The sequence below is a fragment of the Lissotriton vulgaris genome, chromosome 11, assembly GCF_964263255.1.
Source record: "Lissotriton vulgaris chromosome 11, aLisVul1.2, whole genome shotgun sequence".
NCBI lineage: Eukaryota > Metazoa > Chordata > Amphibia > Caudata > Salamandridae > Lissotriton > Lissotriton vulgaris.
The window spans coordinates 960,189,161-960,213,278 of NC_141699.1; the positions used below are offsets into that span (position 1 = coordinate 960,189,161).

Genomic DNA, 24,118 nt, shown 5'->3' on the forward strand with positions numbered 1-24,118 from the left:
CACAACTTTATACAGAGAATAACATATACTCCAGGATGTCAGGGCACTTTAAATGAGATATTTTGTTTAGACATTTACACTGTAAACATACAGCCACAAATGTCTTGCAGTAATCCAGAAAGCATACATTGGAGTGGGGGTGCCCAGAAAGGGGGGGTTACAGTTTTTTGATCAGGTTTACAGTTCAGTCTAACATAATTCCTTGTATTTTGGGTTGTCCTTGCAAATATCTCTGGGACAATAAACCACCTAGATATTTTTGAAGGTTCCAAATGATGAATTTCTACATACTAAGGGGAAAATAAGATGCAAGTTTCCGCAGATTTGATTTGAAAATAAGTGAAATATTTTTTGGGAGTACGGATTCTGCACTTGCTGCATCTGAAGGCAAAGTTTTTTTGGGTCAAATATTTCAGGGCGTAAAGATGTATAGATTTGTGCACTATGCTGGGAATTCTTAAAATACTTTTAGCTTCTTTAGGAAGTCAGTTAAGGGTCATCAGGGTTGACATGATGTACTCAAAATGTTTCACTCCAGTGATAAGTCTTGCTTCAGCTTTTATGGTTGCCTTAGGAGGAGCAAGGTGTAGCTTAGGCATAATATACACAGGGAATTTCACAAGCCAATCTTGAAAGGACCAGTGCTTGAACCATTTTTTGAAATCTGTTCTACTTATGGGTTGAATAAAGCTGGGGAGAGGGATTGAGTCTTGTGTCCTTGCCTTATGGGTTTCCAATCCAAGAGATTATCTTTTAGTTTTAATTGCTTGGGGCTGTTTTGTAGAAAGAAGTAAAACAAGCTTTTCTTTTAATTGTCATTCTGATAGTGAACAGGAAATAATTGAGCAGCATTTTATTAAAATAATAACAATGAAAATAGTACTGAAGAAGCGAATCCTACTGTGAGTGAAGACGAATGAGATGCTTCTTCAAAACTAGGGTTGAATAGACTTGGCGCTAAGTTCCCTTAATTAAGGGGTACAAAAGGGGGTGCTGATGGACGGAGCATCTGAACCACTAAAACACTCACACCCAGTCAACAGATCTGAGTTTAATCCATCACAGTTCTTTAGCCCACTCTCCCACCCCAGTTCAGACATGGCCATATGCAAATCAGTCTGACCCTGTGCCTCATGGGAACAGTCCAGCCCGAACTGCCAAGCCATGCCTTCCCTGGACCGGAAACAAGCTTCCTAGTACTGGTTTCTGGCATTACAGCCGTCTTCAGCCAGGCTTGCTTGAATCCAGTGGCAAAGTGAGCAAGGGACTCACGTCTGAGCATACCCTGCCAACTTAGGGGGAACAAAGCGGTACAAAAGGGGGTGGTGATGGACGGAGCATCTGAACCAATCAAACACTCACACCCAGTCAACAGATCTGTGTTTAATCCATCACTGTTCTTTAGCCCACTCTGCCACCCCAGTTCGGACATGGCCATATGCAAATCATCCTTGGGATGAGCTGTGATGGGCTGCCCACTGTAGCCTTAACGGCCTGTCTCTCGTCACTGTGACAGCTAGGTCAGGGAAGGCAGGGAACACCCCAGAACTCCCTGGACTTTTCTAGAAGCCCTTGCCCCCAGACCCTTCCAGGAACTTCCACTACTTTTTAGCCCCTAGACTGAATGATATATAAGGGAGGGTCCTGGCCTCATTTCTTTGTTACACTGCTGGACTACGAGGGATCCCTGCTGGAGTGAGGACTGCTGCGCCAGGAAGGATTGCCATCTGGGAGGAGGCTGACTGCTCTAAGGAACTGCTGCCCCAACCTGCTGAGCTGCCCTACTGCCTGCTGATCCTGCCCTGCATGGGAGAGCTGAAGTAACATTCCCAGAGTGTCTCCACCACGAACTACAAGGACTGCCACTGCAACACTGTGCGCAAGGACCTGCCTTGCCCCAAGAGAACTACAACGTGTTACTGTCCTTGCATGCTGCCTCTGCAAAGCTGGGTGCCAGGATCTACACCACCTGAGATCGTGCCCTGCATAAGTGGACTTTGCCTGCAAAATCAGTGATCACACAGTGTGTCTGAGGCTGTGCGCGGGGGGCCTGCAACCAACTTGAAAATTGTCTGTCTGGAACTGCACCCTTTGCCTTGTAGACGGCCCCTGAGGTGTTTGGGAACCACCACCACCCAAGTCGCTGTGTAGTGCCGTGAGGAAAAGCGCTGTTGCAACTCAGATCACCGCTGCCAGCCGGGCGCCCAACTGTACGGTGTCTTGAAAGTGCTGTGTGGGAAACGCTCCAGGTATCATCTCTTCCGCCGCAGGGCCGGGACCTGCAAGCACTGGGAAACGTTGTGCGCAGGTGCCTGTTCCTTCCCGCTGACTGCATTTAAAATTGACCCTGAAATCGCTGCCGCCGGCCCAGACTGAATACATTATTTAAAGTGCCCCCGGGGTTCTGAAATCGGGTGCCTGTATTCCATGGAGGGTTGGATTTCACAGGAAACTGCCACCGTGAGTGATTGCCCCCGAGTAAAGGCGCATCGGATACGCTCTTCAAACTCCCCCAGGAAAGACCACTGCGGGCCCGGGAACCTCAGGAACCCCGTGCACAGCTCCTCTGATGTCAGAAAGAAGCTGCGCTGGGATTGGTGCCAGTGGGGACTGTTGCCCGGTAATGAAGGGCTCGTCCCCGAGCAAGGCCCCGCTTGGAGTGCGGAAGGGCTGCCTGTTTGCAACCGGGTGGCACCAGGGAGACTGTTGAACCGGTGTCGGATTACCCCCTTCCCAGGTAACGCTTTTTTGATTGTGCGTACCGGGAGGCTGTGGGGAAAGTAGTGTGGGCCTTCTGGACTAAGTGCGGGACTGCGGGCACCATGCCTCATTGATTACGGTACTAGGAACTGTGATCATCAGTAGCGGGCCGGCTCGAGACTCTGTTCGGGGCCATTGAGGATCACTGAACTGGCAGTGCCAGCAATGTGAAAACGGGGCTGCAGGAAAATGTTCAGACGTAATTGCGGGCAGACAGTAAGGTTGAGATCGGGCCGAATGGGGGCTGCCTTCATCTACTGCAGGGGTTATTTCTGTTTAGTTGCGGACCGGTCAGACTATTATTCCGATTGGGGGCATTTTAGCACTTCCAGCAGCGCCTGGGCAGCTATACTTCCTACGCCGGGAGCGCCATTTCCTTGAGAGGTGCAGGTATTAGCCTACCAGGGAACTTTTGCCAGAAGAACGTTCCTAAAGTGAACCTCAGCCCTAAAAACCTCCCCAAAGTGAACTTTGGCCACAAGGGCATACCTAGAGTGAACTCTTTGCCGTAAGAGCAGCCCTAACACTTGGTGCCAAAGGGGAACACTTAGAGACAGTACAGAGAAGAGCATGTTATGTGCCATTTGGATTAGTGATCTTGCCTGGAACCTGTATTTATTTTACTATTGATCTTGCCTGGAAACTGGATTTATTTTACTATTGATCTTACCTGAAACTGAGATAAAGATGTCTTTATTTTTATAACTCATTGGTGTAGTGCCTCTTTCTTGTGTGTGTGTTTCATTGGGAACTGTTGATGTGTTGCACAAATACTTTACACATTGCCTCTGAAGTTAAGCCTTCCTGCTCTGTGCCAAGCTACCCGGTCGGAAGCGGTGGCCCCTACTTGGACTACGGTGCGTACCCTGGCCAACTAGAGACGCCGGTTCTAACAGGCACTTAACTTACTTTTAAGTGTTATTGACTTTTCTGAACAGTGAGTGGAGGGGTGGTTCTTCTAAAATGGTTTCCATGCTTGCCACCGTGAACCCTTATGAAACTGAATAAAGATAGAAAGCATGTCTTAATACTGGAAATCCATGATAACATCACTCCCAAGAAGTCTGAATCATGGCACAATTACTCTCAGAAGGTGCTTGTGAATCAGGCCTGGAAAGTCAGGAGTACTTCATACTTAAGGCTGGGATAAGACACAACTTGTCACAGAAAAGCTGCCAGGATTGGGCCCTAACTGACCAGATGTTACATCTCCACAGAAGAATCATGATCTGTTCAGAGGAGTTTCATGTGAGATAGACATTATTTATCAATTCAGAGCTCGGCAGCTAAGATACAACACTTGCCAGGAAAGCACAAGCCAGTTCAGCGGTTAGAGAGCAGTCAGACGGAAATATTACTTCCATGGCAAGTTAACTTTCAACAAATAGGCTGGCTGCGTATCATCATACTGGGGGATTCATCAGGCAGGGCTTTTTGCCATTCAGCACACTGCCCAGAGATCTGCAGTCCATGAATCAAAATGCTAATCTCTTTGTCGTTCATGGTCACGAGCAAAAGCCAATGAAAAGCGGTATTCGTTGTAACATTAGCTAGAAAATCAGAGTGCCTGCCATGTTTACGAATTCCCCATTGCAGAGCACGCCTCATTATTTAAGAGGAGCAGAGAAAACTTGATATATTCAAGTTTAAATGAAACACATATTGTGCTCTGGAATACAAATGCAATGACAGATTCAAGACTTTGTAATAATAATAAATAATAATGGATGCATTTATAGAGCGCATGGTTACACTCGGCCAGTGTGTCCCGCACTGCGGTGCAAAAAAAACTGCCACAACCCCTACCCAGCCTGGCCCAGCATACCTATCCTGTAGGGAAAAGATACGTCATCAGCTTTTTCCTAAAGATAGCTTCCGAGCCCTCCAACCGTAGGCTCACAGGGAGTTTGTTCCAATGCTGAGCTGCCAAGAAGTGGAAAGAGCGCCCGCCCATCCTAGCTCTCTTAATGGCCGGGACACACACCTGTCCCGTCCCCACCGATCTCAGTTGGCGTGTTGGAGAGTAGAGCCTCAATAAATCAGACAGATAGGAAGGACAAGTCCCCTGAATGAGACGATGGCACACGCACAGTGCCTTGAACTGAATTCTCTCCCTTATCGGCAGCCAGTGCAGGGAAGCTAACGCCAACTTTGAGGAGGCCCTCCTAGGGAGCATAAGAACTAGCCGAGCAGCCCCGTTCTGTATCACTTGAAGCCTTTGCATACATTTACCCATGACCCCCAGATACAGAACGTTGCTATAATCAAGGTGCGAGGTCACCAGGGCATGCACCATGGTCTTTCTGGCTGTGGTGGGCAGCATGTCCCGGGTTTTCATTGAGAGGCCCCTCAGGACTCCAGAGCAAGCCCCTGCTACCCGCCTGATGTGATACTCGAAAGATAGCTTTGTATCCAGGCAGACCCCTAAGTTCTTTGCCCGCTCCCAGGGCATCGGGGTGGACCCCAGAGACTGTGGCCACCATGCCGATGACCGCACAGACGGGGCTTTTCCCACCACAAGCACCTTGGTCTTACTGCCATTCAATTTCAGGCAGTTATTTCGCCATCCATGAGGCAAGATCTTGCAAGCAAGACACAAAGTTGGCGGCTGCCGTCTCCTGTGCTTGTGTCAGGGAGACCACCAGTTGCGTGTCATCGGCATAGGATACTTAAGTAAAGACTTTATTAAAAAAACAAAGCAGAATGTGGCTCTATTAATGTTTATTCTCTACCTGAAGGAGCAAAGTCTGTCAAAAGACAAAGCAACTTAATTTCCCAAAAAAGTAGGAAAATAAAAGATCCACTCTGAGCTTATTGTAAATGTATTACAGCTATTGGCAAATTACTGCCTGGCCAAGAAGGACACTCAGTCGTGCTTACTGCCCTGCAGTACTTCAAATACTGTAGGGAAAAACAGAAAAATGGTTGCCCATCAAGACAGACTTCTGATAGACTCCTAAGCTTTGGTCTTTGATCCCTTCAACCAGATTTAATCTCAGCTCCTGGGACAAACCAGCATACAAAGAATCTGGGACGGGAGAAAACAAACTATAATGCACCAGTTTATATGTAATGCACTATAGTTCTTGAGCTAACCGTGCACACATGTCACTTTATATTTCACAAGCTCAACACTAACAGTAAGGGGGACAATGCTTACCTCACTGCCAGTAAAGATGAGCAGAATCTTCAATTTTTGAAACCTGAATTGTCCTAATATGCTACGTTGTGCTGTTGTACCGGCAACAAATCCACACGATCAATGGGAAAGAATTAAAAATGCATTAAAGTCTGACTTGCAAATCTGTGTGTCACTTTTAGGCTATCTTCTAAACTTACCATAACTGTGAATACCTTGGTGGCTTGTCTTTCAATGAATGCATCCAAAAAGCAAAAAGCAGAAATATTCACCCAAATTTGGAGCACGATTCGAATGATCTATCTACAAAACATATGAACTGAAAGATGTAATTGCGTGAGATTGTCAAGAAAGCCACCATTAAGGCTTAATATAAAATCATCCCTACAAGAGTGGAAAGGGGCTTGAAAGGCCTAGGAACATGCAGCTCTCTATCTGTGAGGGCAATCCCTGTTTCCCTGCCCGCCTAACAGGGGGCAGGGAAACAGGCTAAAATTCCGCTCTCAGCACGCAGGGCGGTTCCACAGCTCTCACTTGTTGAGAGCGGAGTTTGTGTTTGCTCTGACTTGGTGGGAGCTGTCAAAGCTGCCACCAAGTCAGGGCAAACAGCCAGGTCCCGTGAGTGGGCTCTGTGGGACATAGCAGGAGCCGGCCCAGGAGGGTGGTGATTCTCAGGGCCATTATTGGCTCCAGAAGGGGGGCCATGTGCCCCCCTCTTTGATCTGCACGGGCCAGGCCCAGGTAGGTGGTGGGGGCCACGCAACTCTCCTCCTTCTTTTGAAAAAAAGAAAGCCCCAGGGAGGTGGTGGTCTCCTGGCCTCCTGGAGGGGGTCCGCGAGACACCCCAAGCATTTAATTTGAAGCACCAGGGTGTGGTGGTCCCCGGGTTATATTTTAGCCCTTGGAAGGGGGCTCTGTGCACCTTCGTCCATTTTTTTAAATAATCCCCACATGCCCCTGGGACCTGGCCCAGCTGGGGCCTACAATTAAAACAATTGTGGGAGCCCGCGCTTATTTTAATTGTTTGCCACGGATTAAAATGTTTGTAATGCTTTTATGCTATGGTGGGACGCCAAGACCAAGGCTTGGGGGTCAGGGTATTTCTACCCTGCACCCTTTTCTTGTTTTTACAATTTTTTTTGTGGGACTCGGCTAAAGCTGGGTCCCAAGATAGCTACCAACGCTTTCTGGTTGAAGTGTTGGCAGCCATTCAGGGCTTTGCATTTCCCTGCAGGAGCTGGTAATTATTTGCGAAGTCATAGTGGCCACAGATGTTCTTATTTGTTTCCCTTACATTTCTCAACAACTACTAAACAGACTTACAACGGATAACTTGAACGTGTGATCTCCGTAACCAAATATACCTTTCTGCCAAATTTAGTGTAATTCCGTCCAGCGGTTTGGGCTGTAGTCGTGTTCAAAGCAATTGTATGACGCTTCACGCATGCACTTAGCAAGCATGCCTTTTTAACGCTCCATAGTACGAGCGCGTCGTAACAACAAATTCGTTTTGCACGCAACTCATTACAATGGCTTGCCTTGGAGGGGTGCTGGACCTTGGATTAGTATCATTTACTGTTCCAACTCCAGTCTGCGCAACAGTAGGAAAGGTGCTGGACTGATTAGAGCGGCAGACCCTGATGCAGAGGTCTAGCCCGGGACCAGGGTTCAATTCCCGCCTCGGCGGGTCTTGGCCTGAAAAATTCCACGGACCTGATAATTCTCGCCTCAGTGCCTATTCCAATCATGGAGTCCCACTCTGCAACTCTGGGCAATAGCTTGCTTAAGCTCCACAGCGGCCCCCACAACGCTAAGGATGCCTGGCCTCCACCTTGGGAGTGTCCGGGACTGGACGCCTCACAGGGAAAGCCAGGATTGGTTCCACAGCGGTATTCGTACAAGCGCCTTGAGACCCTTGTGGGTGAGTAGTGGGCTATACAAGTATCAATTTACATTTTACATTTACCACTCCACCAATGCGCGCCCCCTAAAGCAAGCCACTGTTAAGAATTGTGTCATAAACAAATCCGTGCTAATAACGCATTTGTTGTACTCCCGGCACTGTAAAGGCACAGGTTGATTCCCGCGTCGTCCTGAAGGATGATTCCAGTTTGAAGCTCCACCCCTTTTTCTTGGCCCCCGCTTGACTGATCACTCCGAAACTTTCCATGCGCAACAACAATCATCAGGGCAATTTTTAGGGGAAACTTTCATGAAAATTTGTCAAACGGTGCCAAAGATATAGGCAAGTCAAGTAAGTGTGTGTGTGTGTGTTCCCAAGTGTGTGTGTGTGCCTGCGTGTGTATGTACGCCTGTGTGTTTGTGTGTTTAGAAAGCAATAACATGCAGGGTCTCAGAACACAATATGGAATAAAGCTCACATCCTCCAGGGCTAAACTGCAAAACGGTTTTTAAGAAGCATGCTCTGCAATTGTTAATGTGAGGTGCAGCAAACCCTAGGTTCTATAGGAGAGAATGAGGACTCTCCCCTCTGCTCGTGTCTGCCAGCCCCTCCCCCCTGCCTGCCCTGGAGAGATCTAACCAATGACTGTGCCAGAGGAATGCATAGCAAGATGCAATATGAACTACCATCTCCCTCGTGGCTGTAATTTGACAGAACCAAGTGGCTGCAGTTTTTTTGTTGAAAAATGCTCGTAATTTCAAATGTTAAATATAGTTTGATTTGAAGGGAACGAGATTTGAAAGTTACGCCTTCTGCACAGAGTCAGTCTTTCAATAATATGCAAATTTTTTCAGAGGTAATGCGCGCGCGCGGCGCGTCCTTGTCCCCGATGTGCCCAGTTTAAGCGGCTTCTGTGAAGTGATATTTCCGAGCTGTCATCTCGGCTGAGAAGCGCTCCCCGCGTCCCCGCACCGGATGCACCTGACAGCATGTTTTTATTTTCTGCTTGCAGGATTAAAGGCCTCTCTCCAGAGACTGCAGCTCGAATATGTGGATGTTGTCTTCGCAAATCGACCAGACAACAATACTCCCATGGAAGGTTGGTGAGAACCTTTACAAAAGGATTTAACTGAGCCTGGAGCGACTCGAGTGCATTTTACACGCTGTGAAATTAGAATATATTTGTTCTGGAGTCAGTGTGACCAGATTGTGGCGAAGATGACCAGATCCACTTCCTCTGCTTTTTTGGAGAACACAGTATTTTCATTTAAAAAAAATGTTATGCCTATTCCTCCTAGCAGAAACACATTTTTAGCAGAAACCTGAGGATTTATTTTGATCAACTGTCTAAGCTGTAGTAAATTTGCAAGTTTGGAACAATGCATTCTCTTCTCATTCCAGGTTTTTGTCTCTCCACAAACGGACTTCTAGCCCTACTTATTTTAGTAACATTTATATTTATTTAGTTTATTTGAATGTTTAGCTTAGCGCGGTACGCAGCCTCTCGCTTGCGCAAGGACGCTTCTGCATCAGTCCTCAATGGCGTATATATGGTGTGTCCTACACATTCTATCGTCAACCTTCACCTACCTGATGATTCGACTTCGAGGGCATCTAGGTATGATCATCAGGCAGGTGAAGGTTGACGATAGACCTTTTTGGCAATGTAGTCTTTCCTCGTCTTAAGAAAAGTGTGGATTTTGCCTCACTGGACTAGTACCCAATGGAGTCTTCAAACAGAGCCGCTGTCAGGCCTTTCCTGAACTCCTCGTGTGTTAGTTGATACCTTAACCCCATCCGCGCTGATGACAAGCTCAGCTCGTCATGAGGCTTACCGTGCGCTCATGACGAGCTGAGCTCGTCATGTAACGCGGTATTTACAAAAGCGCCGCGCACAGCGGGAAAAGCTGCCGCAGCGATGGGGTTAATAACCAGCTCAAGGTTTTCAATGATTTCTTTTTTTTATAATCTCTTCTGAAAGTTGAAATCTGAATAGCCTGAGTACAGGTTCTTGGTAGGAATGTAGTGAGGTGGCAGTCTTTCAGGTATTGTGAGCTCCCATAACCCGTTTTGAGTTTAATGATTTACTCTTCCAGAAGCTACTTGAGTGTTTCCACTGTAGAGGATATGTTTTGTGTTTTTGTCAGACTTAGGTACATTCTCTCCACCATATTTTACAAATTGCCCAGCTCCTGGACTTTAACTTTGTGAAGGCCTGTCTCGAGAACTTCTGTGATCTTTTTAATTAAATATGTGGTTGAAATTCAGGAGCAGTATGACTTTTTTTTAGAATGTTCAACTATCTAATGAGCCTCATTTATGGGATTTTGGTGTAGGGCAGCGCAGCAAGGCACCTTACTGCATTGTCCTAGCCAAAGTGAAGGGCAGGAATTCACCGTATGTATGCAATACAGGGCAGTCCTGTTCTTTCTGCCTACGCAGGTGCTGTTTTAGCATCCTAGCGCCAATGTCTCCCCCATAGTACCATGGTGCAAGGGTGCCTCCGTTGCATGCAGGATTATTTTTGTCAGGAAGGGGCACCTTCCAGCACAAAAAAAATCGAACAACTTTTTCCCTTCTCATATTTATAATCCTACAATCAATTGAGATGGGTTTGTGGTGGACTCATGAATCCACATAATGAATTGTGAATAGTGAAAATTTGAAACAAAAGATGTGGATCGAAGATGAGCTTAACGCGTTTAGAATTTAAACAGCGTATTGCGGATATGACAATTTTAATATAACATAGTTTGCATACATATTTTGTTGTGGCAAGGATGAGTTCTTGACTGCCAGTACATTCATTGCGTATGGAGAGAAAACAAACGTGTTTGCATTTGTACAATAAAAAATATGTGTGTGCGCGTGTGTGTGTATGTATGTGTGTATAAAAATACACAGCAGCCCACAATCCATTTGTGAAAGTGTGTCTCTATTGTCCTTATAATAGCTGGGTTTTGACGTCTCGAGTCTCTAGTCGTCTCTAGTTGTCAGTAATAAAGAAATTACGTTGCTGCTCAACTATATAAGTTATTACACTTGAGGTGTAACATTATATGCTTACTGCCAATGCCAGCAGCCCAACTGAAATGTAGGTCAGAGAGCATCAATATAACTGCAGTTTAAACAACGAAAAGAACTGGCTTTTTGTTCCCCTTCTCTGTTTTTCATATTTCTTTTTTCAATCTATAGGTCTTTAAAAGAAATATAGAATCTCTGCATGCTTCTACATATTCTGAGATAAGGCATTTTTAATCTGGCTTACATTATACGGATTCTTATACATTTTTAAAACAAACTACTAACTGCTTTCTGGTGTGTTTAATTTTACACAACCCATTTTATTTTTGCTCTTCAGGTCTGCAAACAAATTGTCTCTTTCAATTTAAAGAGATCAACACAAATGATTGTAGATGTTTTTCTGGATTGTTGATTGTGAGACCATGTATTATAAGGAATAGAATAGCCTCTGCTGTACATTAAAAGGATATTGCAATTTGCCTCAGAGTTGATTGAACTTATAAAGGAATTCAGACATAGGCCTTGTTCCTCTGTATGGTCACAGAACTCCTAGGTGTCCTGCATTATCTTTACAATGTATGGAAGAGGTTACTTAGTTCATGTATATTCCTATTGATTACCATAGTATTGAAAAAGAGCCCAGAACTTAATATAAAGATTGCTTGTTCGCTGTGACTGGAATCAAATACACTAATGTGGTTTGGGACGCCTCTTGTATTAGCTAATTGGGGTTTGAATCTACAGCACTAGTGGCTAGATGTATAAAGAGATTCAGCAGTTGTAAACCTGCACATTTGTGACTGCGTTTTCATATGTACTAACCTCATTTTGTGATTCAGAAAGGTTTTTCCCAAAATCACCTGGGTTTGGAAATCCATACTGAAATGCAATGTGAAAGGTGCATGTAAGGTGCATCCAAATTGCTATTCAGTAACCTTTGTATTCTGATCGCAAACCACTGGTCACTGAGAAGGGGTCTCCCTTGGACTGCTTCCACTTTAAAATTTAAGGTGGCAGTTTCGGGTGTATTAGGCTACAGTTCAGGGGGCTAACTGCTTTAGGCAATCCCGGTTACTTTAAAAAACAAGCATTGGGAATGCCAATAGGTCTGACTATAAAGGAATGCGATATGGTAATGTTCAGCACTACTAGTAAATAGCATAGGGATGGATATGTATGTGTGTGGCAGCAAAGAACTGTAGAATAAAATTGGTGTAGGTTAAAAGATTGGGTGACCGTTGCACTGACAAGCCAGACCTGAACATCCAAGTAGGTTAATGACTGCTCTCCTCCCATCTGTGGTGAAGACGAAAACACCATATAGGACCTAGTTTTCTAAGACACTTTAATATCCTTACAATGGCATGTGTGGGCCCCTAAAAATTCAAGCTCAGGCATCTGAATAAATTAACAAATTAAACACAGCTGTGTGGATGTCAAGCACTTTTTTGTGGAAACACACAACTTCTTCTCAATCAAAACATGCACTACTGGCTCCCAACATGTGGGAGGAGCCAAAGCCCTTATATACAGATGCTTAAATAATTGTCTGGTGACAGCTGCGCTGTCAAGCCAGACCATAAAAAACAATTGGTTTTAGAAAGCAATAACAGAAATAATGGCCTGCTGTCTCGTGCAAACCACTATTCCTGTGATTGTAGCCAATCACAAGGGGTTGCAAAGTGTGACCTGACCAGGTATAATAATTAGGCAAGCCGTTTGTGACTCCCTGTGATTAATTATTTTGTGATTTGACCTAACAGTACATAGGTCAAAGAGCAAACTTAAATAGTGGTTGCAATAAATTCAGAGTGCAATAGGTGACCAGTTTTTGTAAACATTTTTTGGGCGGACCCGGCCCCAAATTCTGAATATAAATAAACTATTTAAAATATATTTTGAGGTAACACTAATATTTTTTTATTATCTCTTTTAAATTACTTTGATCACATATATACAAATAATATATAATTGTGGACGTTCATAAATATATTTACCAATAAGTCTTTATTGCATTCTATACAATACATGATCATGAGCTTTTAAAAAATAAACAAATGGAAATAAAATTGCTCGTCTCCCTAAACTAGGCCCATGATCAAAGAAAACTCTCCAATTGTAAAAGCGTAGGGGTACAACATGTTTAATATGCTAATGCAGTTTAAGAATAGGGATGTGACATGAACACTCACGTGACTACACAGCGATGTGATGTCTCAAATATTTAAATCAAACATAAACATAGAGCCTTAACGCACAATTGCCATGTATCAAGAGAAAAGGTGACGACACATAAAATAAGCACCATCTTATGCTCATTGGAAAACTGCATTCTTCGTGACAGGCGCTAGGAACATGTGGGCACTCTGCACTGCACCCAATTTCAGTGTAGGAAGCCCTCTCCAGTTCAATACCACAAGTTATACAGTTTTAGTTATTCCTTGGGAAATTAGGAATCGCATACTGCACTTATCACACAGATGGGTGGAGGCTGAATAAGGAAAGTCCTTGTCATTGACCACTCCATTCAAATTAGATAGTCCTATACGCTGGGCTTGGGATGGTGAATGTACCTACAAGCAAAGCATTAGGAACATATAGGTGCCCCACACCAGTACTCTTTTGGAAAGTGTACTCCGGTTGGGAAGTGCACGGCACTGTGCGGGAGCCCCCTTTTGCTAGCCTGTTTGCCTGTACAACTGTCACGGAACCCTAGTGTGGGGCTCTGTGTAAAACTCAGCCATGCATAAATGGGTCATGTATATTTACATGTTTTATGAACATAACAGCCTGCCCAAAACAATGAAGTAGGAGAGTAGTTCCAGTCATTAATCTCAACCCAGGAACCTCATCACAGTTCTCAATACAGTACTCCAGTCTCACAGATAGGTGGATTGGCTTTATTTGTAGGTTTCTTTCTATGGGGCTCTGTCATTTTTCATAATTGCCCTTTGGTTTCTATTATCAGTGGGTATGCCTGGTGAGAACCAACACAAGTCATCCACGCCTGTTCGCGAGTTATAGATGTAATTGTGTCTATAACTTTACGGGAGGTAGCTGGCTCCGTCCAAGGACGGGCGGTGGGACTCTCTCTTTCGGGTCCTGTAAGCTACTTGTGCTGGTGCCATCCTCTGTGCCCCCGGGAGCGGAAGCCAAAAGAGAGAGTCCGACCGCCCGTACCCTGATGAGGCCCAGCTACCTCTTGTAAAGTTATGGACACCATTACATCTATAACTCACAAGTGTGCGAACAGGCGCACTTAAGGCGAAGGGTAAGGGCACTACTTACCTAGGCACGTTACTACTAGACAACGTGCTTTCCATTGGTCCTGAAGAAAGCCCCCAAACCCTACCGGGCACACCTGGGCTGAAACATGTCAACCAGCCAAGTTTTCGAATAGGTGAGATAGAACAGTAGCACCACCACCTTGTTTTTATCTTTACGCCATCCTCGAAACAATAAAACCAAGATCAAGAGATTGAGGTAATTTTAATGACACTGTACTCTTTCCCTCATGTTCTCTAATCACTACTGTAAATACTAGTCGGTCTTCCTCCAGGTGGAGGAAAGCATACCCAAGACCCGATGATGATACTTTTCACGTAACCAAATGTGCGGAGAAACAAGATATACCGCAGCCATGGTTACCTCTTTCCTGGCCATGGAAATTTAAAACTTTTTGTCTAACTACCTATAACTTGTGTTAGAGGGTGTGGGTGTCTAAAGATACGACATAGCACAGTTTCATGTTACATTGTAGATTGGTATCTGTTGGGTCTCACTTCAGGCTTTGTAGACTTTGGTATATTGGTGCCTCTTGCTGCACAATGAACACATTCTGCCTTTTGCTGTACAGGTAATTAATGAGGAAATGCCTAGACCAACATGTTTTTTGAAATAATTCTGCCCATTGCGGCACATGGCCTCTGTGTAATGAACCCCCTGCAAGGCATTTTACTTTTGCGATGTGCTTGCCTGCAAATCCTCATGAAGTCCCTCAACGCAACATGCCTTTCAGAGACAGAGTAGCTCGATAGGCCAGCACTAGTCAGTCACCAGTTTTCTCTTGTCATATTCATGATCAGACAACAAAAGGCAACAGCTAGATACCTTATTTGTGGGGCACATCCTTTACAACGCGGATGTTACCCCGCAGTGCAGTTACGACGCGTCTTTTACAACGCAAGTCGTTACTACGACTTGCGCTGGATGGCGCTGTGGGATAAGGAATGTTTTCATTTTATAGTCCAACACCTTCCCTACTGTAACGGGGACTGGTGTTGGAATATAAAATTAAAAAATTCTGAAATCCGCGCCCTCCAACGCAAGTCGTTGTAACGACTTGCGTTGTAAAACCTGCGATGTAAAGTACCGCGATCTAAAAGATTGCGCTGTACTAACGTACATCCCTTATTTGTGCAAGAAAACCGTCAATCAATCCTCCATCTGCTTCACATGTGGGCAGACAAATATTTCATCACTTATATTTAATTATGGCATGGTGTGCCTATCAAGGATAGCCCTAGAGCACTCAATACTCAACATCGTCTCTATTGACAGGTAACATCAGAAAATGTTTGTGTATGTATATGGTATTTCTTAGCATGAACCCGGCAAAAAGACCGTGGTGTGCTGTTTAGGGTTAAAGCATGCATAAAGTCAAGGAGTGATAGCAGAGGTAACTGGTTTGTGGACAGTTAATTCCTTGTGATGTAGTGTACTTTACATAGGTGTGTCTTCAAACTTTTAACCTCTTAGCTGCTATGGAACGTCCAGCTCCAGTGCTGGACGTTCCATTGCGCAGGTGCAGTTCGAATGTTCAACGGCCGACGGCAGCACTACGGAGGTAGTGGTGCTGTCGGCCGTTGATCGTGCGCAGCACTTAAGGGGTTAATAAATTGGAGCAGCGTTCAGACCGTCCTGGGTGGTATGGGGATGTTGTTCCATATCTTGGGTGCATAGATGGAAATGGCCTGTTTGTCTTTTCGACACTGGCTAATCTGTAGCCCGATGGTGTCCTGCCTGCTGGTGTGCTAAGAACCACTAGAGATGGCCAGCTTGTCTGCAAGATAAACAGGGGATGCTGCACACAGTGGCTTTGTGAAAGATGCAGCTGGTTTTGAAGATGGTGCGGGCAGACAAGGGCAGCCAATAGAGTTCCAGTAGGATGGGGTGATATGGTCATATTTCTCGAAGTCCTGGATGAGACATGCTGCCTTGTGTGTAGAATTACTTTAAGGGGTGCCAGTGAGACATCTAGGAAGCCATGGAGCAGGATGCTACAATCATCCAGATGCAAGGGTATGTAGGCTTGAAGAGCAGTTCTGATGTCTCTTTCTGTAAGAAACAGTTTCACTTTTGTTAGAAGAGAGAGATCACCAGGCCAGCTTTGTTTTTTTGGCAAACTGTTCCTTAGGGGTGAGGTTGGCGTCCAGAGTGAATCCAAGTAATTTTGGCATTTGGTGAAATGTTGGGTTTGAAGCCATCAAGGTTCATGTCATGAAGCCAGGATTCTACTGTTTCTTGTTTGTTGTTCTTGGCAAATAACAGGAATGTTGTTTTGTTTGGGTTGCGCTTCAGGTAGGGTGTTGGACATCCAAGTCTGCATGATGTACAGGTAATTTGTCTGAGGCATTGGATGTCCGAAGCAGAGGAGACTTTCATGCAGAGTTGTGTATCATCAGCATATTGGTGAATCTTGATGCTATTACCTGTGAGTAGAGAACAAAGCTGCTTCATGTAGAAATTGAAGATAACAGGAGACTGTATGGAGCCCAAGGGGACTAAGCAGGTGCTAGGAATCTTTTGGTCCTGAAGGTGCCCAAGTGAACAAGCTTGTGTTGCTGGAATGGTGGGACAACCAGTGAACAACATTGCCGGTGCAACCCATCTGAGACCCCAGGAAACTTACACAACATTGCCGGTGCAAACCATTTGAGACCCCAGGGAACGTATGAGGGTGAGATGGTGGACTGTGTCAAAGGCAGTAAAGAGGTCCAGACATTTATGTCAGGAGTCATCTTCCTCTGTGATCCAGAGGGCCTCATCTCCAATGTGTGAGGTAGTGGTCTCCATGCAGCAGCATGATCTGGAGCTAGGCTTATAGTCATGCAGGAGATGGTTAGCACTGACGTGATCTTGGAGTTGACCATAGACTGGTTTTTCAATTATCCTGCCAATGGATTGTGGGTGAGTGATGGACCAGTAGTTGACAAGGTCATCTGTGTGTAGTGTATGCTTCTTTAGCAGTGAGAGAATCTGGCCTGTCATGAGAGATTCTGGAAAGAAGACTTTAATAAGGTAGGCATTGACAGTAATGGATAGGGGTGAAGCAGCATCTCTAGAGAGAGCGTTGATGAAGGTACAAAATCGTTTTGACTGAACTGAGCATGTTGGTGAAATTTGCAAGAGATAGGACTGTGAATGCTTTCCATTGCAGAATCCTATGGGAAGAAATGGAAATAAGAGATGAAGCTGAGTGGATATTCTCCGTGTGATGTTGGATCTTCTTTGTTTTTTCACTGAAGAAGAGATTAATAGCATTGCACTTGAATGAATGAATGAATTAATTAATTAATTAACTGATTGATTAGCCGATTTATTGAGAGCATAGTAATGCCTGGAGGCATCTTGGCACTAAAGCGGAACAATGAAGCGAAGTTCTGAATCCTATTTCGGGACAAAGAGCTAGGTTTTCAGTGATTTCCTAAAGACAGACAGAGAGGAGACGATTTAAGTTCCAATGGCATACTTTTCTAGAGCAAGGCTGTGGACCTAAAGAAACTTCTGCCATCCCAGGAGGTCGTTCTAAAAGAGGGAACCACAAAGTTTTTGGCAGAGCCCGAACAAAGGGTCCTGCTGGGGTATACCACCTCAAGTTGTTCACAAAAATGGAATAGTCCGTGCCCATTATGGCTCTTGTAGGCCACGCATAGAGACTTAAAAATAATATGTTGCCTAAACGGCTCCCTGTGAGGTTTCCTAATAATTCCTTTGGCTGATTCAAATTTGGGAATTTTTTTAAAGAAATCGTGCTGCTGAGCTTGAGAGAGACTGAAGCTCCTTCAGAGCGCCTGCTGAAAGATTGAGGTAGAGGCTGTTGCCATAGTCAAGCCTTGAGTCAAGAGGGATAACCACAGTGTTCAAGAGATCAAAGGGTAAATATTTTTCTTTTTTCTTGACCAGTCTCAGGTAACATAAAGATGTGGAAGTGACCTTATTGACTTGTTCCTTGATTTTCAACAAGCTACCTAGCATTATTCCCAGGTTTTTTTCTTTTGACACTGAGATGGGGAGTGAACTAAGTTCTAGCGGCCCCCAAGCTGGCAATCAAAATGATGGGTTGTTTCCAAATAAAATGACCTCCGTCTTAGATTAATTTATTTCGGACAGTTGCCATCCATCCAATTGCTCACCTCGTGCAAATATTTTCTGAAGGTGTCACCGCAATTGACCTCATTTTTCAACTGTGACACAACTATTTGCCTGCCATTTGCATAGGATGCTAGGGATAAGTTGAATGATTTTATAAGCCTTGCAAGTGGTGTGACATTCAAATTGAATATCATAGGGCTCGAAAATGATCCCTGTGGGACCCCACAATGCAGAGAGTAGGGCTTGTAAGTGAACTCTCCCATTGCCACTACCTGCTGCCTATTGGTGAGAATCGATTTTAGGAGCACGAGTGCAAGGCCTCCTATCCATAAGCTCTTTAAACGGTCAACCAGCACAGCATGGTTGACCATATCGAAGGCCGCTGAGAGGTCCAATAGGACCAAAGCAGCATTCCCTCCTATGTCCAGGGTTGCTCTGATTTCTTCTATTGCCACCAAAAGAGCTGATTCAGTGCTGTGGTTTTTCCTAAAACCGAGCTTGGCGTCGACCAGGAGATCGTTGTTATCAATAAAAGAGGCTAGCTCAATGTTAATTACTGTCTCCGCTAGCTTGGCGGGATAGGGGAGCCTGGTGAGAGGACAATAGTTGTTCAAATCGTACCATTAAGATTGGCTTTCTTCAAGAGAGGAAGAACTGAAGCTGATTTACGATGGGAGGGGAAGAAACCCTCTTTGAACATTGCTGCAAAAATATCAGTTAGGTGCAGAGCCACTGGGTCTGTTGTCATGTGCACTATCTTTAGTGGACACGGGTCTTGAGGAGCGCTAGATTTGATTGTCGGAATGAGTTTCCTCAGTTGCTCTACTGTGGGATCCTCGAAAATCATGAACCTTGCACTCCCTGTATCTGAAGTAAAGGTCTGTGTTGTTGACTGAGCAATCGAGTTGCTGATAGTAAACTGATATTTGCACAGTATGCATACTTATTAGCGAAATGCAGGAGTATAGTGCACTTATCCACACTTATATCTGCATGGTAGCCAGGCATTAGCTTTATAATTATTACATAAAAAACGTTCACTTTATTGTTAGTCAAGAATACACAACACATGGATCGGGAAACACCCATCACAACGCAACTATTACAACGGCCTACCATTACAATGAAACTATTACAACGCTACATCCATTACAACGCATGCTATTACAACGCATGCCATTACATCCCAGATCCTATTACAACGCATACCATTACAACGTAAGTATGGCTAAGTATTTTAATTAATTAATACTAATTATTTTATTTTGATTAAATTAATATTAATTATTTTATTTTAATTAATTAAATTATTATTTAAAATTATTAATAATTATTTAAAAAAATATTAATTAAAATTATTTTAATTTAGTAATTTTAACCCCTACACTATCCAACACTTACCCTACTATTACACCCGCCTGGAGTTAGAATAGTAATTTTATCCCCTACACTATCCAACACTTACCCTACTATTACACCCCCCTGGAGTTAGAATAGTAATTTTAACTCCTACCCTATCCAACACTTACCCTACTATTACACCCCCCTGGAGTTAGAATAGTCATTTTAACGCCTACACTATCAAACACTTACCCTACTATTACACCCCCCTGGAGTTAGAATAGTAATTTTAACCCCTAGACTATCCAACACTTACCCTACTGTTACACCCCCCTGGAGTTAGAATAGTAATTTTAACCCCTACACTATCCAACACTTACCCTACTATTACACCCCCCTGGAGTTAGAATAGTAATTTTAACCCCTTAATTAAAATTAAGATTATTAATAAAAATTAATTAAATTATTTAAAAAATAATATTAATATTTAATTAATATAAATTAAATTAAATTAAATACTTACCCATACTTACGTTGTAATGGAATGCGTTGTAATAGCATCTGGGATGTAATGGCATGCGTTGTAATAGCATGCGTTGTAATGGATGTAGCATTTTAATAGTTTCGTTGTAATGGTAGGTCGTTGTGATTGTATGCGTTGTAATGTCATACATTCCATGGATCAAATATAGAAAGAAAATTGCAGGTGTTGCCCACTGATGTCGGAATAGGGTCTCCTCTGCATAAGCTGCAGGCATGTTGGTGTGAGCTGATCACTTCTAAATCCATTCATCACCATGTTAGATGCTGGGATTAGCCACAACATAAGGATTTATTCAGACTAGTATTCTATTTCACAGTGCCTCTACCAAGTGTGGAGGTGCATGTATGTCTCCACCCTTCTATTTAGGGATCACCTTTACTCACATCTCATGAACACAACAGGTGTTCTGTATATTCATTAGCAAACATAATGCAGAAGTTACTTGTCTTTGCCACAGTGAAGGGACCTTGTCCAAAATATCAGGCAAGATAAAGTGCAATGTGTTATTTTGCTACAACCCATTGTCAAAACCTCTGTTTTAGCTCAGTTGAGCTACATAACTATTTCCCTTATTCAATACGTTATTGTTTGAGGCATTCTGAAGTGTTCTGCATCTACTATCCATTCCTCGCTCAGGTAGTGGAAGATCGGGTTGTGGTCTAAGTATATCTAAGTACGTCTGGTTCTACGGGTGGGGAAATTCAATGACCTAGACTAGGTCATATCTATACCTTAAACTGCACTGTTCACAGTGATAAAGCTGTGGAGAAGTGTGGCTCAATGGTTAGAGCGGCAGACCCTCATGCAGGGGTCTGGCCCGGGACCAGGGTTCAATCCCCGCCTCAGCGGCTCTTGGACTCAATCTCCCCGGACCTGATAATTCTCGCCTCGGTGCCTAGTCTAATCATGGGTCCCACTCTGTGACTCTGGGCAATAGCTTGCTTAATCTCCACAACGGCCCCAGCAGCGCTTGGATGCCTGGCTTCACCTTGGGGGTGCCCAGGAGTGGACATTTCACAGGCCTCCTTTTTATTTCTTATGTCTTACATTTCACAGGAAAGCCAGGAAGGGTTCCACAGCGGTATGAATACAGCGCTACGAGACCTCAGGGTAGAAGTGCGCTATATAAATACAAACAAATTTACATTTACACATAACCTCTGCAGAACCCAACATGGCATCCTTGAATGGGCTGAGCGCTATCATTTGTAGGCTTCTGGTCAACACAAAGGATTTTCTCCAGTAAATGTTTGCTCTAATTACCCCTTCACACCCTCTTTAGCACTAGACAGAAGTTTGTAAACCACAGTGTTGTAAGTAGTGCTCAAATAAAATTGGATTAGGGTATTGTTTAGTTTTTGTCTATGATGATGTGGATGTCTCTACAGATATCCTTTGAATACAAGATCTGACTGACTTCCGATCATGCAGAATGTTGCCATATTCTTGCAATTGTAAGTCACCTCATTCCTAGGAAAACTATTTGGGGAGAGAATGTTGGAGAGCAGACAGTAATTTTTTTGTCATGGTTGTCAGGAATATTATCAGCATGTTTTACTGAGTGCAGGAATCTATACTGTCACAGGAAAGCATTATAACTTTAGTGATGTGTAACATAACAGCAAAAATGATATTTCTCGACCCTACTGGCTCACAAAGCTCTGTAGATTGGTTAACTGAATTGATTTTCGGAGCGCCAAGCTGCATGTGGGTGGTGCACTGGTATGAAGTCTACAAAATCGGTTTGTCATATCGCGTGCACTGTTATTGGAAAGGAGAATTTTCAGTGTTATGGCTTACGGACTTTCCTTTATGGACAGGATATTTCATCACAAAGGCGGCAGGTGTCTTATCCACCATATTACAAGAACATTAAATCTTATTTCATTTGTAATGCAGCAGGCAGGATATCCGTCATGTTTTGAGGGTACATCCTGTTTGCCAAAGTCTGAATAAGGCCCCAAGGTTTTGTAGGTTTTTTTGATGTCTTATTTATGAAAGACCGCAATATCATCTTAGTGGTGGACCTGGTAGAAGGTTGTCTCAGCAGTGAAATTGGATTTTTGAACATTTGTGCTCTAGCTTCTCTTTTCGTCTATTCAAGCTGGCTAGCTCCAGTGTGCTTCCTTGTCTTGGCCTCTTTTGATATAGATTTTAAACAACTCTCTCATATGAGTACAACTCTATTTATTTTGTCAATAGCGGTTTAATTCGTTTTTAGCTAATTTATTTTGGCATCATATGGCTTTTTATCTTTCTTAAATGTACATTCAATATTGCTTCTTAAAAATGTTTTTTCTAGTTTTGTAAATGCTGTATTCTGTGTACGCTTTCAAGATATCTTGCATATCGAATAAAAGCTTCAACCAATTTAGTGTTACCAAATGAATGTGTACAAAGTGACTGAAGAGTGAGTCTGGAGTGGCATCCATATTTGCAGGGCCCGACTGGGAACGAAAACTGGCTCTGGCAAAGTGCTCAGCCGCCCCGCTGCCCGAGCCACCCCGGGGGGGGGGGCTGTTGGGGTGCAACGAGCTCTTTGCAGGGGGCGGTTTATGGCCGATTTTGTTACAGGGCCGATTTTGCAGCTATGCTGCAAAAACGGTCCTGTAACAAAAAAGCGGCCCCAGGAGCCCAAAACCGGCCCCCACCCTTGCGGCGCACCAGGGGATTGCCTGGTGCCCGCAATGTCCAGTCCGGGCCTGCATATTTGCAAATAGTGGAATCAAATGTAAAGTGTTAAAAAAAGCCATATGTGAAATTTGGTATTTTTTAGAATCTGGCCAGCGTTGAAGGCGGGGTAATCTTGTCCATGTGGTGGGATGTTTAGCCTGCACTCCTTTGGCATAGATCAGGAAATTATACAAGTAGAGCATGGCCAAGGCTTCTAGTTGGTTTATGTCAAGATGTTGAATGAAGACCATTGTCATATGATTCCTATTAATCAAGTAAGACTGTGCGGTTGGACAACATATGCGTCAATATATGGGAACTTAGTCCACGCATTACATCTGAATATGTTGGATCAATTCCTGGCTAGCTCACAGTGTGCTATTTGGACCCCTAAACCTGACAGGGTACTGGATGGTGTCTGCATCCTTAGAATATGACCTCTCTGACTCTTCCATGGAAATCGTGGAAACATATCTACTAGGCATGCCCAACGCGAGACACGAGAGACACGCAAAGGGGCATTTCAAACATTTATTGCAGCAATTGGATTCTTTTGCAAAATACAAGAGCTGCTATTTCTGTAAGTAGAAGGAAACAAAGCAGTGTTACCAGCATTACAAGAATGGTTAAAAAGATGAATACTTCATCCAATATAACTCTACACAAGATAGCATAATAAGCAGTGCATTCTGCCAGATCTCTTAGAGCAGCTTAACTCCCCATTTACCTGTATGAGTGATCTATCAGGAATTAGAACATTGGAATGTTGGGAGCTCCATTGCAGACAATGGAGTGCTCCCTGCTTCTACGGGCCGGTAAAGGCCCGCAGAGCAACATTCCAATGTTCTACAAAGGCTTCTCGAAGCTCGAGGGGATTTATATCCCCTCGAACATTGAGAACCCTTTGTTTAATTTGTTAGAACATTCTGCCCTCTAGTGGCAGAATGTTCTAATAGCCTTATAGCCCTTCGTAGCAGGGTTATACCGGCTATTAAAGTCCCGCTGTCTCGTTAAAGTCCCTCGCCTTCGGCTCGGGCCTTTAACGATTCAGCGGGCCTTTAATAGCTGGTATAGTCCGCTATGGCGGGCTATAAGGCTATAGTAAGGCAGGTGTGGAACAGGCCTCTGTCCTTAGCAGGATGTAAAAGAAGTCAGCAGGGCTTGGAATCAGCCACGGTTTAATCTCCAGGATAATCCATGGAAGTGTTCCGCTGGCAAACTAAATGTCAGAAAAGGTTTATATAATATTGACTACCCTCGGTCGCACTGTGTCTGAGGTCCTTAGCACTTCATTCCAACTCTGAGCTGTCTCCAAATGGACAACCAAAATATGCAGGGGTAGTGTGCTCATTTTACTTTA

At 44.1% G+C, this 24,118-nt stretch overlaps 1 protein-coding gene across 1 annotated transcript in view; it reads left to right on the forward strand.

The window, feature by feature from the left end:
* Nucleotides 1-24,118, forward strand: part of KCNAB1 (potassium voltage-gated channel subfamily A regulatory beta subunit 1) — a 756,359-nt gene that overhangs the window by 579,051 nt on the left and 153,190 nt on the right. The window contains exon 8 of the mRNA XM_086944907.1: nucleotides 8,815-8,901. Coding sequence (XP_086801033.1) covers nucleotides 8,815-8,901 — 87 coding nt within the window. The remainder of the gene's footprint in view (nucleotides 1-8,814; nucleotides 8,902-24,118) is intronic.